Genomic DNA, 14,464 nt, shown 5'->3' on the forward strand with positions numbered 1-14,464 from the left:
AGTACTAGTTAGCATGCTATTAGTATCATGCTAATATATAGTAGTAGTAAGCATGCTAATATGCTAGTAAGTATGCTGACAGTCACATGTTAATATACAGTATTAGTAAGCATGCTAATAGTAGCATGTTAATATATAGCACTAGTAAGCATGCTAATATGCTAGTAAGTATGCTGACAGTCACATGTTAATATACAGTATTAGTAAGCATGCTAATAGTAGCATGTTAATATATAGCAGTAGTAAGCATGCTAATATGCTAGTAAGTATGCTGACAGTCACATGAAAGTACAGAAGCTAGCTTTGATCATCTTTACCCATAAGAGCCATGGTGTGTCCCCAAAATGGCGGCGTGTCAGCATGTAAACTAGCAATCACATTTTAAAGCCATGTACCAGTAGTAATGGTAGAACTTATTTTCTTACTTTCTTCAATGAATTCACAGAAATCAAGCTAAGAAAATGTCATTATTGGGATTTGAACCTTCAAATTGTTATGGGAAGCAGGACGTGATTGACATATGTCACTCTTTCTGTGTTTGTCCTTTACTTCACTTTAAATGTCTGAATGTGTATGTATGTATGTATATGGTATGTATGTACGTATATATACACAGTATGTATGTATGTATACAGTATGTGACATATCGTTTGGCGCTCCTTGCCTCCTTGTGGTTTCGTCAGGCTCCACCCAGTGGGCGTGGTCTAAGAGTGTCCTTTGCTGGGTCACGTCCATCGTTGGTCAGTTTGAAGCGAGGTGGCATCTGGCAAGTTCCATAGTTGGGTGAGTACTCCTCGCAGCACCACACACACACACACACACACAATGCAGTACACAAAAGTAGTACATCTGTATAAAGCAGAATGCGAGTATCAGATAGTATGTGTGTATAAAGTAGAATGTGTATATAACGCAGGATGTGAGTATGAGATAGTATGTGTGTATAAAGTAGTATGTCCATATAAAGCAGAATGTGAGTATGAGCAAGTAGTATGTGTATAAAGTATAAAGCAGTACACGTGTGATTTGACAGTGACTGCGCTGTGAGGAAGATGACGTTCTCTGTTAGCATCTTTTTGCTGGTTTGCTTCACTCTGATGGGACTTGGTATGTTGGACTTCTTATCAATAATCATAATAATCAATAATAATTCTTATCAGTATGTCATATTGATGTTTGCTCTCATCATCCGTACCATATGTAGATATACCTGGACAAATATGATGATGAGAAGATAAATAGGAAGTCATGCTATCTAGCGCATATGAAAGATGAAGACGTGTAACCTGCAGATGTGCTTCCAGGATCAGCCATCCGTTGTTACAGTTGTAAAGACTACACATCCAGCTGCTCCAAGCAACGAGACTGTAGCTATGACGACGCCTGTCTGACGCTCACAGAGAGAGGTTGTCATCATCGTTACTGTGATTGCTTTTCAGCTTATCAGCTTATTCCGTCTCAATGACCACTTTTATCTGTGGGACTAATATGGTAAACTACTGTATGGCTAACAGCTACTACACTGTAAAGCTAACATGTATGTACAGCTGCTACACAGTAAGCTAACATGTACATACAGCTAGTACACTAACATGTACGTACAGCTGCTACACAGTACGCTAACATGTACATACAGCTAGTACACTAACATGTACGTACAGCTGCTACACAGTACGCTAACATGTACATACAGCTAGTACATTAACATGTACGTACAGCTGCTACACAGTACGCTAACATGTACATACAGCTAGTACACTAACATGTACGTACAGATACTACACTGTAAAGCTAACATGTATGTACAGCTGCTACACAGTAAGCTAACATGTACATACAGCTAGTACACTAACATGTACGTACAGCTGCTACACAGTACGCTAACATGTACATACAGCTAGTACACTAACATGTACGTACAGCTGCTACACAGTACGCTAACATGTACATACAGCTAGTACACTAACATGTACATACAGCTGCTACACTGTAAAGCTAACATGTACGTACAGCTGCTACACAGTAAGCTAACATGTAGATACAGCTAGTACACTAGCATGTACATACAGCTCCTACACTATAAAGCTAACATGTATGTACAGCTGCTACACAGTAAGCTAACATGTACGTACAGCTACTACACTGTAAAGCTAACATGTACATACAGCTAGTACACTAACATGTACATACAGGTACTACACTAACATGTACATACAACGACTGCACTGTAAAGCTAACATGTACGTACAGCTACTACACAGTAAGCTAACATGTACGTACAGATACTACACTAACATGTAGGTACAACTACTACACAGTAAGCTAATTATGTACATCAGCTACTACACTAACATGTAGGTACAGCTACTACACTGTAAAGCTAACATGTGCGTAGAGCTAGTACACAGTAAGCTAACATGTATGTACAGCTTCTACACTGTAAAGCTAACATGTACGTACAGCTAGTACACAGTAAGCTAACATGTACGTACAGCTAGTACACAGTAAGCTAACATGTACGTACAGCTAGTACACAGTAAGCTAACATGTAGGTACAGCTAGTACACAGTAAGCTAACATGTAGGTACAGCTAGTACACAGTAAGCTAACATGTACGTACAGCTTCTACACTGTAAAGCTAACATGTACGTACAGCTAGTACACAGTAAGCTAACATGTACGTACAGCTAGTACACAGTAAGCTAACATGTACGTACACTGTGGTGGGAAAGTCAACATTGAAAAGATGACCATTGCGTACCACTGCGGGAAGAAAATACGTGCAAGTGTAAACGAGGCTGATGCTAGCACGCTTTGTAGCACTGCTTTATGCTGCTGACTTATAGGCTCCTCCACGACCACGCCCCCAGGCATGTCGCTAACTGAGTTAACGTCCTGTGTGCGTTGCAGGAGGGATGACATTCCGCCAGTGCCTCAAGTATTCCGACTGCGAGTACAGCCGACTGGGACAGATGTTCCCTCAGGTAGGAAGCAGCATCAAAAACTCTGAAGGTCAGGCGAGGATGCGCTAAGGGAACCATGGCTTTTTCTTTTCTTTCCAGGTGTCCTCTTTTACCTTCAAGTGCTGCAACTCCGACTTGTGTAACTCCGCCCCCTCCGCCGCAGCCACTTCTGCCATCGGTGCGATGGCGTCGGTGGCGGTCACGTGGTGGCTGACTCGCTGATGTCAGCGATTTTGAAAATGGATTGGAATGTGGAGCTGCTTGAATAACCGAGGAAAAGCTGATCAATGAGCTGATCAATGCTATGACTTGTTGACTCATATGTTGACTCACAATACTACTGCACATCAATAAATCATACCAAGGTAAAACATGGCTACTGGATTCTGTCTACCGTACCTGGGAGGGGGGGGGGGCTGCCCTCACCTATGCTAGGATGCGCTAATAGGAGCATTAGTGATACACTAAAATCCAACATGCCGTCCTCTTCTTATGGGGAGAACATGTGTGTCGTCTTGTCCTGGGGGGGGCTGTGGTGATCGGGCAAACAAAGTGTTGATTGTGAGCTGTGTTGATGATGTCAGGAGCATGTGAACCAGCGCTCAGCTGATCTTCTCACTCTAAGGCTGGAGCTGCAGCTGCACGGAGGTGAGTTCTTTGCGTCTCCATTCTCTATCTGTTCTATCTCTATAAGTCCGCATAGGTGAGGAGGTTAGGGAAAGTAGAAAGTTACATCTTTGGACCAGGTCATCATGTCAAGTCAAGTCCTTCCTGGGACCAAATGTTGTGTTTGAATAAGACATGTGCCAGCAGCCAATAAAATGCTGTCTTTTTGGAACTAACACTAACCAAAAGCCATTGTTGCTTCCCAACTGAGGTCTTCCCATCATGGAACGCAAACTGGATTTATCACGTCTGACCGACGAGGAAGCCAAGCACGTCTGGGAGGTGATTCAACGGGACTTCAACCTGCGCAAGAAAGAAGAAGAGCGACTAGGGTGGGTCCCCCTGCCCCGTCAGATGGCCCCTACTGTTGGCAGGTCATGTGACCCGCTGTCATGGAATGCGAGCGTGAAAGCTGCGCTCTACCATGACTGGAGTCACACGGAGATGCTACAAAGACACGCTTGTCTCCACACACACACACACAAACACACACACACGCGGCATGGCGGCTCACCAAGGTGGACAGCTTGCTACCTTTCTCTTATCCGCTTTCTTTGTGTTCTCTTTAGTCTTGTACAACTGCTATCATATATGATATATGATAACGACATGATGATTCTAACGTTCCACAGCAAGCTGAAGGACTCCATCGACAAGGAGGACACCAAACGGGAGCTGCTGGGTTCGCAGAACAACTTGGCCGACTCTCTGTGCATCCGCTGCCTGCAGCCCTTCAAGTTCCTGGTCAACAGCAAGCGTCGGTGCCTGGACTGCCGCTTGTTCACCTGCAAGTCCTGCAGCCGCTACAACAAGAAGGAGCACGGCTGGGTGTGCGACAACTGCCGCATGACCAGGTCAGCCACTACCCCCCCTTTCACTGCGCGGCCTCCGGCGTCCTCACATGCTCATTTTCCCGCAGGGTCCTGAAGATCGGCACCCTGGGGTGGTACCACGACAACGTCCGGAATCGATTTAAACGCTTCGGCAGCGCCAAGGTCATGAGGTCACTCTACAAGAGGCTGAACGGAGAAGGTGGCTGTCTTCACATCTCAGATATGTAAACATATACTACTGCTTACGTTGGTACTTACAGCATTGTACTTACCACCTTTTAAACATCATTAGAGCCGTCTGGACATGACATAGCACCCCTATAGTCACCTTTACACTCCAATGACCCAATATAGTAGACATCATAAGAGAAAATAAGACATATTAGGCATAATAAACCTGTTTACCACCTTCTAAATACACTTTTTAACATCATTAGAGCCTTCTAAACATGACATAACACCCCTATAGTCACCTTTATACTCCTATCACCCAATATAGTAGACATCATAAGAGAAAATAAGACATATTAGGCATAATAAACCTGTTTACTACCTTCTTAATACACTTTTTAACATCATTAGAGCCCTCTAAAATGACATAACATCCCTATAGTCACCTTTATACTCATATTAGCCAATATAGTAGACATCATAAGAGAAAATATGACATATTAGCCATGATAAACCTGTTTAGCACCTTCTAAATACACTTTTTAACATCATTAGAGCCCTCTAAACATGACATAACACCCCTATAGTCACCTTAACACTCCTATTACCCAATATAGTAGACATCATAAGAAAAAATAAGACATATTAGGTATAATAAACCTGTTTACCACCTTCTAAATACACATTTTAACATCATTAGAGCCCTCTAAACATGACATAACACCCCTATAGTCACCTGTATACGCCTATCACCCAATATAGTAGACATCATCAGTAAAAATAAGACATATTAGTCATAATAAAGCTGTTTACCACCTTCTAAATACATATAATGTACTTTATATTGAGGTATATAATATATGCAAATGATGATGTCATTGTGTTGCATGTGTCACATGCTCACGGCTACATGCTAATAAAGTATTTCTTACATCAGGGGGGCGTGATGACGACACCCAGAGCATGCCGGATGTCCGCAGCTGTGAGTACTGGATATCAGTAGTTGTATTTAGTATGTGAGTACTTGCTAGCAAAGCACAGCCAATGACAAGCAGGCAGTTTTCTTTCTTTCTTTCTTCTGACTTCTTGCTGATTGTACTTCCTGGTTGTGAAAAATTCCAAGTCTATTCCATGAAAGCCAGCAGTGATTGAAGAAGAAAACACCAATATTAGCAGTAATAACACAAATTATATCATAATAACATTAGGGGGAACTTTTTTGTGTGTAAAAATTTGGTTGAGGAAAAACTATATTACTATTATTATATTACATAATAATTCAACTGGAATGAAGTCATAATAATATTAATATTATATAATACTATACCATAAAAGATCAATATTATTGATAATATCATGGCAATCAAGTTGCAGTATTATGGGAATAACATTATGATATAATGGGAATAAAGTGATATTACGGGAATAGAGTGATCATATTATGCGAATAAAGTCATGATATTACGGGAATAAGGAGGTAATGGTAGTGGAATAAAGTAATGATATTAAGGGAATAAGGAAGTAATGTTAGTGGAATAAAGTCATGATGTCATGGGAATAAGGAGGTAATGTAGTGCCATAACGAGATAATGTTACAGGAATAAGGAACTAATGTTAGTGGAATAAAGTCATGATGTTATGGGAATAAGGAGGTAATGGTAGTGGAATAAAGCAATGATATTAAGGGAATAAGGAAGTAATGTTAGTGGAATAAAGTCATGATGTCATGGGAATAAGGAGGTAATGTAGTGCCATAACGAGATAATGTTACAGGAATAAGGAGGTAATGGTAGTGGAATAAAGTAATGATATTAAGGGAATAATTAAGTAATGGTAGTGGAATAAAGCCATGATGTTACAGTAATAAGCAGGTAATGTTACAGGAATAAGGAGCTAATGTTAGTGGAATAAAGTCATGATGTTACGGGGATAAGGAGGTAATGGTAGTGGAATAAAGTAATGATATTAAGGGAATAAGGAAGTCATGTTAGTGGAATAAAGCCATGATGTTACAGGAATAAGCAGGTAATGTTACAGCAATAAGGAGCTAATGTTAGTGGAATAAAGTCATGATGTTATGGGAATAAGGAGGTAATGGTAGTGGAATAAAGTAATGATATTAAGGGAATAAGGAAGTAATGTTAGTGGAATAAAGCGGTGATGTTACAGGAACAAGGAGGTAATGTTAGTGGAATAAAGTCATGATGTTACAGGAATAAGGAGGTAATGTTAGTGGAATAAAGCCATGATGTTAAGGGAATACGTATGTAATGTTACAGGAACAAGGAGGTAATGTTAGTGGAATAGAGTCATGCTGTTACAGGAATAAGGAGGTAATGTTAGTGGAATAAAGCCATGATGTTAAGGGAATACGTATGTAATGTTACAGGAACAAGGAGGTAATGTTAGTGGAATAGAGTCATGCTGTTACAGGAATAAGGAGGTAATGTTAGTGGAATAGAGTCATGCTGTTACAGGAATAAGGAGGTAAGGTTCGGAGGCCACAGGTATGCTGATACGAGACGTTTCGATGTGTTGCAGACGGGTACAACGGCGCTGAGGAGGAGCAGGGCGACGTGGAGGCGCAGAGATACAAATCGGTGAAGCCAAGACGAGCAGGTGCTCTTTGAAGAAGCCGCCATTGTTGATTGGACGCCATATTGTCTTTCAGATGCGTAAAAAGAAACGTCTGCTGTCCGTTCATCCCTTCGACTTTGAGTCGGAGGAATACTTCCCGTACTCGCGGCGGGCATCGATGCAGGTAAAGCACGTAGGTAGGACAGTACAGGTAACACTTGCACACCTGAGCGGATCTCCTCCTCAGCACATTCAGGACGCCGAGTACGACTTCAACCTTCAGCGAATGCATCGTAGGAGGAGCCTGGACCGATACGCTTCCAGAAACGGTGAACATCAATACACACCTATGTGAGGCCACGCCCACCTTCAGGTAACCCCGCCGCTTTTCCTCTTCCAACCAGATGATTACGGCGACAGTCGTGCTGTCCGGACTCGTTCCCTAACCAAGATGGGCTCGGCGGCTCGTCAGCAGTACATGGACACGTCTGACGAGGAAGAGTGCGCAAGACTCCCGCCCCTTTACCCGCCCCCGCCCTACCGCCGCCGCAACAGCCGCGCCTCCTCTCAGGAGAACTTGGGTTTCACCCCGCCTGTGAGACATCTACTCCTGCACTGTGTTCTCATATACTTCCTGTACATGCACCGTGTACCCGCACCGTGTACCCTGTGTACCCTCACTACTTCACCTACAGTATTCCCCTTTTGACCCGCCTCTTATTTCCTCTCATCCAATCACAGCAGGACTGTACCATATATACATATATCATCCATATGCATCATCCAATCATAACAGGACTGTACCATATGTACATATATTATCCATATGCATCATCCAATCATAACAGGACTGTACCATATATACAAATATCATCCATATGCATCATCCAATCATAACAGGACTGTACCATATATACATATATCATCCATATGCATCATCCAAACATAGCAGGACTGTACCATATATACAAATATCATCCATATGCATCATCCAAACATAGCAGGACTGTACCATATATACATATATCATCCATACGCCACTGCCTGGCCTCCATGTAGAATATGGTCTCCATGGAAACATCATCCCATCTTCCTCCTGTGTCTGGCAGATCAACCAGTTGAGCAAACGCATGTCGGCCATCGAGAACCTGCTGAGTCGCTTGGAGGAGAAGATGACACCCGACAAGGTGAAGCGGGAATTTCACAATAAAAGCCTGAGGTAAGCGCTTTGACGTGAATACGCTGGTGTCGGCAGGCGTCTGCTCCATCGGGTAACGAGGAGGAGAACCTCAGGAAGAAGCTGAGCGAGCTGGCCGGGCATCTGAGCGGCAAACGCCTGTCATCTGATGACGAGACCGACAAGAAGAAAAGCCTCGGCAGGGGGGCGTCCATGAAGGATCTCAGTTCATCCAGCGAGGACCTCCCCAGTCAAGCGCAGAAGGTATGGAAGACATCCCTACTCATGAATATGATTATATGGCGGGAATATGATGGCTAATATGACTAAACGATGGGAATAAATGTCTTTCAGAGATCCACGGCATCGGCCCTCTGTGAGCTGACCACCGAGGCCCTGAGAAGCATGAACGCCACTGAGAAGGCCATGGTGGACTTTGGCCTGTCAGAGGCCGCCCACTCAAGCCTCACGTTCAGTCCTGCTGATGCTAAGCCGGCCCATGAGGCCTTCAGGGAACTGGAGGAAAACGTAAGCCTGCTTCTGTCGTCTCCTTGGCGTGTTTGTGTCCAATTTCCAAGGTCAGGAGGTGAAAGGACACCTTCATTCCCAGAAGATTACAACTTTTTTTGGAAATAGCTACGTAGCTAGCGATGTAGCTGTGACGCGGCGTGCGTGTGTGTACCCGTTCAGGTGTATGTGGCGGCCGGCCAGTCCTACGGGTTGGAGAGCAAGCTGCGGCGGCTGGAACAAAGCGCCAGAAATCGCTTCGGCGGGGCCACCGACTCTGAGTTGTCGGAGTTGGAGGACGTGGTGGCGCTGACGGCCGCCCGGGTACAGGGTGCTGAAAGCGAGGTAGGCGGGGCCCCCGCCTCCATCCAGCCAATCCCAAGCCTTCCTGCTGCATTTAGCACGTTGTCTCTTATTGGCAGGTTTCTGATATCGAGAGCAAGATTGCGGCTTTGAGCGCTGTGGGATCCAAGAAGAAGGTGAGGTCATGACCAACATCATCCAGTCCTTCAACGCTGACTCATCAATATCTTTTCTCTCTCTTCAAGATGTCGTCATCGCAGAGGAAAGCGTCCATGCACGAGCACGTCGCCAGTAAGAGCAGGTTCTTGCAGAACGTAACCCTTTCTACTCAAACACGCTCCTCTCTCCTCAGAAGCTGCCAATGGAGCTGCCTGGAAGTCCAACATCTCCTGAGGCTTCGTCCCTTCACCCAAATCCGGATGCTTTGTCGTCTCACCAGAACAACCATAAAGTACCTCAGCACCATCGTGGAGTTGAAATACTGTAGTATCCCAAATACTGTGCCTTTCTTCCTCAAATACATTTCACATCCTCCAAAGTTCATACCTTATCTTCACCCGCTTTGATGCCTTCCTGCCATGAACACATCTCCCTGACCTTAGTATGGCTTTACGCTTTCCGAGCCTTCTTCATGTCATTATTGTCATTATTTAGTCTGGTCCTTGCTTCTAGTCTCACACACCTTTGGGGGCCATTTTGGACAATAAATATAGACTCCTCATCACCGCATCAGCCTCACCTGTTTGGCTTCCATTAACTAGCACCCAACAGGAAATAAAGTCATCATATTAAGGGAATAAAGTCATCATATGAAGAATAAACTAGTAAATGTGGATAGTACATATGGTGTATCATGTAGTAGATGTGGATAGTACATATACGTAGTGTATTGTGTAGTAGATGTTGATAGTACATATAGTGTATCGTGTAGTAGATATTGATAGTACATATAGTGTATCGTGTAGTAGATGTGGATAGTACATATACGTAGTGTATCGTGTAGTAGATGTGGATAGTACATATAGTGTATCGTGTAGTAGATGTGGATAGTACATATAGTGTATATTGTAGTAGATGTGGATAGTACATATAGTGTATCGTGTAGTAGATGTTGATAGTACATATAGTGTATCGTGTAGTAGATGTGGATAGTACATATAGTGTATCGTGTAGTAGATGTGGATAGTACATATAGTGTATCGTGTAGTAGATGTGGATAGTACATATAGTGTATATTGTAGTAGATGTGGATAGTACATATAGTGTATCGTGTAGAAGATGTTGATAGTACATATAGTGTATCGTGTAGTAGATGTTGATAGTACATATAGTGTATATTGTAGTAGATGTTGATAGTACATATAGTGTATATTGTATTAGATGGTGATAGTACATATAGTGTATCGTGTAGTAGATGTTGATAGTACATATAGTGTATCGTGTAGTAAATGTGGATAGTACATATAGTGTATCGTGTAGTAGATATTGATAGTACATATAGTGTATCGTGTAGTAGATGTGGATAGTACATATAGTGTATATTGTAGTAGATGTGGATAGTACATATAGTGTATCGTGTAGAAGATGTTGATAGTACATATAGTGTATATTGTAGTAGATGTGGATAGTACATATAGCGTATCGTGTAGAAGATGTTGATAGTACATATAGTGTATCGTGTAGTAGATGTTGATAGTACATATAGTGTATATTGTAGTAGATGTGGATAGTACATATAGTGTATCGTGTAGAAGATGTTGATAGTACATATAGTGTATCGTGTAGTAGATGTTGATAGTACATATAGTGTATCGTGTAGTAAATGTGGATAGTACATATAGTGTATCATGTAGTAGATGTTGATAGTACATATAGTGTATCGTGTAGTAGATGTTGATAGTACATATAGTGTATATTGTAGTAGATGTGGATAGTACATATAGTGTATCGTGTAGTAGATATTGATAGTACATATAGTGTATCGTGTAGTAGATGTTGATAGTACATATAGTGTATCGTGTAGTAGATGTTGATAGTACATATAGTGTATATTGTAGTAGATGTTGATAGTACATATAGTGTATCGTGTAGTAGATGTTGATAGTACATATAGTGTATCGTGTAGTAGATGTTGATAGTACATATAGTGTATCGTGTAGTAGATATTGATAGTACATATAGTGTATCGTGTAGTAGATGTTGATAGTACATATAGTGTATCGTGTAGTAGATGTTGATAGTACATAGAGTATGGTGTATAGTAAGTATAAGTAGAGACATGTACTGTAGTAGTTTCCCACGTGGGCAGGTTGCCTGCTTTCCAAACGAGTTAAGAGCGCCCTCACCTGGCTGTGGACTAGCACTCTACGTCCGGCAAGACTTCCGGGTGGTCATAGGTCACAGGTCACAGGTCACGGGTCAATATTTGACTAGCAAGACGAGTCATCACGAAGGTGAGTGGCGTCTCCACTGTTCTTCTTGTGCGTGTGAAGTCCAGCATGGATTCCAGTGTAGCAGACACGATGAAAGCCAATGGGGGTGTAATACGGTAAAGAAATTCGGCCTAGGAAACATTTAGGAGGGGTAGTCATGTGACAGTCATGTGACTATCACAGCTATAGCTTCTCCAAAGGGCCGGTTAGCTAAAATAGCTAATATTTCATTTCTTTTTAGATGAAAGCTGACTGTAAAGTGGGATGTCGTTTGACTTGAAAGCGACCCGAGGTGGCCATGGAGTCGTCCGTCCAGGACATGCAGGTACCGACATTTTAGCAGCAGGTGTCGCTGTCGTTCGTGTTGATTTCGTCCCGCCGCCATAATCAATAAATGGATGAATTTGAGCATGAAAAAAAAAACTGCTTGGTCATTTTGGCGGCCTAAGCGCGTGCATGAGCGTGCCACGTGCGGGGCTACTGGTGAGCGGGTTCACGTGCTGGCTCGTGATCTTGGTGGTGGCCTCCACCAAATGACACACATTGCTACTCCTGAACAAAGTAACCCCAATAAAATACTTAAATGATACTTTCCTGCTTATCTGCGTAGAAAATACTGTAATGTTGAAAATTGTACCAACAACAAATCCAATTCAAGAGAAGCTATAAATGTTCCACATCTGATTAGCAGAGATGATTGACTGAAGTGGGTGATGTGGCTTTACTGTGTGTCAGGACTGTCTGGCAGAGGCGCGGGAAAAGTACAGGAAGGTTCTGGTCTCCAACGCGCAGCTGCACGACGACAAGGCAGCTCTGACGTACCAGGTGGAACTGCTGCAGGAGGAGCTGAGCTACACGGAGGAGCTGCTTTGGGAGACGTGGCGCCGCTCCATTGAGTGTGCAAAGGTGCGTATTTGACAGGAACACCAAACAACACTAAATCCACTTCAAGGACGAGTGGGGGGGGTTCGCCTATTATCCCAATCTTGATGCCGCCATTTTTTATTGCCATTTATACACCCGTACCTTAGCGTACTGGTGTCCCATTTCACCAGTGCTTATATTTGACTTTGAACTGCCAGGTAAAATTTGGGCAGGAACTCCTAGTTAAAGGCGGGTGTAGCCGAGGACAGCTATTTTGGGGGCTTATGTCCATGTAACCGTGGCTGAAGAGCTAGCATCACTTAGTCTTCAACACACCAGCAAAACATGCGTGTTATTTATCATGACGTGTAAAAGTAAGACAGCAATAAGGTGAAATGAATACGGAGCCACCGTCCACCAGTACCAGCCTGGACCACACCAATCATATTTCCTATTTATGGAAGCTGGAGTTCCATCCTGGAATTGGATGGATCAGTAGAAATGCCAAAGACGTCATAACGATCTTCTCGTCAGGCATTAGAGCATCAGAAGGAACTCTACCACGTGGCTAAGATGGAACGTGACCAGATGAGAGCGGAGGTGATCAGCCTTCGAGACGTTATCAAGGTCCTTGTGTCATGTTTGTCCGCCAACTGGCCTCGTGGCTCACTGATTGCTGAAGCATTCTTCATCACCCCCCCCCCCCCCCCCCCAACAGAAAGGCGGAGGGTCCGGGGGAACGGGATTGGACCAGGCTGAGGAAGCTGCTGGCAGACATGGTAGCTGCGTTCCTGCAGTGACTTCCTGTGTGTCCTCCATGGTTCTTCATGGTCCTTCAAGGACCAAATACATGTGTGCCGGCGAGCTCATGGGAGTGTCGAAGAGGAGTCGAAGAAAAGCTGTAGCAGGAAGGAAGATGAGATTGAACGGACGCGGCAAAAAACAAGCCGTGAAGCAGAGTGGCACCTCTGAAGATGAGTGGGCTTTTCTCCCTGGTGTCACATCGCCTACGGAGTCACAGGAGGAACATCCCAAGTACCGGTCAGATGTTTCCCCTGGCAGGGACATGATCCCGGAACACCAGACTGTCCTGTCCAGAAGCTCAGTGGACCGGCGTCATGTCTCCACTGCTTTGTCACACCAACATGAAAACGAAGAGCACAAAGAACTTCCTGCTTCTGCTGAGGACAGCCGGGCGTGGCCGCGTCCCAGTCACTCGCCGTGCCGTACTCGGAATCAGACATCAACTCGGACGACTAAGTCAGTGCAGGACAAAGATCCTCCTGCAATGCACCGGAAGGAACCAACAGATTCATCTGAGGCCATCTGTCCAGCTAACCGTCGCTCCGCCGACTTGGTCTTTGTGGATTCTTACTTTGCTCCCAAAGACTTCCTTCCAGGGCGTCAAACATCACCGGCTGTCGGTCGTCGCGACAAGCTCAAAGCTTTCTTCAGAGTCCTAGCTGCTCCTGAAGGGCCGCTCATAAATGTCCGAGAAGGAAAACGCCTCGGCGAGCGACGCTGTACCCGGTTGAATGTGCAGGCGCTCCGAGATCCTTTGGAGGGCGACGTGGACAGTTGTGAGGAAGCTGGCGAGGAGACAGAAATGTGCTCGGCTTCTGAAGACGCCCATTTGGCTGCAGTGGCGAGTGAACATACGGTGCCCGTGCGTGTCGAGGCCGTGGTCACTTCCTTCAGTCGCAAGGACGCCGCATCCCCGGGACGTAACATGCCATGACGTTTGAAGGTGAACCACCTTGGAAATGGAGAAATTGAGGTGGAACGACGACTCCCTTCTGGAGGTGTACTCCCACTCCGGGAGTTCTGCGGACCGGACTGTTGCCAAAGACAGATCAACACGGACGTCAACTTCCTGTTTCTTTCTCCAGTTCAATAAAAGCGTTTCTCATCTGCTGCTGCTTTCCTTGCCTCCATTTTGTCTCACTTTGCAGCTGTGATCAATAAGATAAC

The 14,464-nt window shown here is 44.1% G+C and overlaps 3 protein-coding genes across 6 annotated transcripts; all 3 read left to right on the forward strand.

Annotated features, from left to right (window-relative positions):
- The first annotated feature begins 699 nt into the window (after positions 1 to 699).
- Positions 700 to 3,334, forward strand: LOC131137733 (CD59 glycoprotein-like). The gene is made up of 5 exons (XM_058086000.2): positions 700 to 783; positions 1,034 to 1,107; positions 1,305 to 1,406; positions 2,911 to 2,984; positions 3,063 to 3,334. Exons 2-5 carry the CDS (start codon positions 1,053 to 1,055, stop codon positions 3,183 to 3,185), a joined length of 354 nt encoding a protein of 117 aa, XP_057941983.2. The 5' UTR covers positions 700 to 783; positions 1,034 to 1,052; the 3' UTR covers positions 3,186 to 3,334.
- Positions 3,335 to 3,848: 514 nt separating this feature from the next.
- On the forward strand, positions 3,849 to 10,059 carry mlpha (melanophilin a). Of its 3 annotated transcripts, XM_078797594.1 has the most exons (15): positions 3,849 to 3,961; positions 4,262 to 4,483; positions 4,549 to 4,661; positions 5,571 to 5,615; positions 7,175 to 7,233; positions 7,305 to 7,394; positions 7,458 to 7,539; positions 7,615 to 7,805; positions 8,320 to 8,397; positions 8,466 to 8,651; positions 8,742 to 8,915; positions 9,078 to 9,239; positions 9,317 to 9,373; positions 9,443 to 9,494; positions 9,550 to 10,059. In XM_078797594.1, exons 1-15 carry the CDS (start codon positions 3,852 to 3,854, stop codon positions 9,588 to 9,590), a joined length of 1,662 nt encoding a protein of 553 aa, XP_078653720.1. In that variant the 5' UTR covers positions 3,849 to 3,851; the 3' UTR covers positions 9,591 to 10,059. The 3 variants fall into 3 exon arrangements, with proteins under 3 accessions (XP_078653720.1, XP_078653719.1, XP_057941855.2); XM_078797593.1 differs by having other exon boundaries at positions 7,305 to 7,539; XM_058085872.2 differs by having other exon boundaries at positions 7,305 to 7,539; positions 9,443 to 9,488.
- A 1,354-nt stretch (positions 10,060 to 11,413) lies between these two features.
- On the forward strand, positions 11,414 to 14,462 carry LOC131137691 (uncharacterized). Of its 2 annotated transcripts, none has more exons than XM_058085927.2 (5): positions 11,414 to 11,650; positions 11,871 to 11,954; positions 12,365 to 12,535; positions 13,028 to 13,093; positions 13,212 to 14,462. In XM_058085927.2, the coding sequence occupies exons 2-5, from the start codon at positions 11,928 to 11,930 to the stop codon at positions 14,229 to 14,231; spliced, it is 1,284 nt and encodes a 427-aa protein (XP_057941910.2). In that variant the 5' UTR covers positions 11,414 to 11,650; positions 11,871 to 11,927; the 3' UTR covers positions 14,232 to 14,462. The 2 variants fall into 2 exon arrangements, with proteins under 2 accessions (XP_057941910.2, XP_057941908.2); XM_058085925.2 differs by having other exon boundaries at positions 11,419 to 11,650; positions 13,028 to 13,120.
- Positions 14,463 to 14,464: the final 2 nt, after the last annotated feature.

Source organism: Doryrhamphus excisus, linkage group LG17 (assembly GCF_037039965.1).
Source record: "Doryrhamphus excisus strain RoL-2023G ecotype Guam linkage group LG17, RoL_Dexc_Guam_v1.1, whole genome shotgun sequence".
NCBI classification, from domain to species: domain Eukaryota; kingdom Metazoa; phylum Chordata; class Actinopteri; order Syngnathiformes; family Syngnathidae; genus Doryrhamphus; species Doryrhamphus excisus.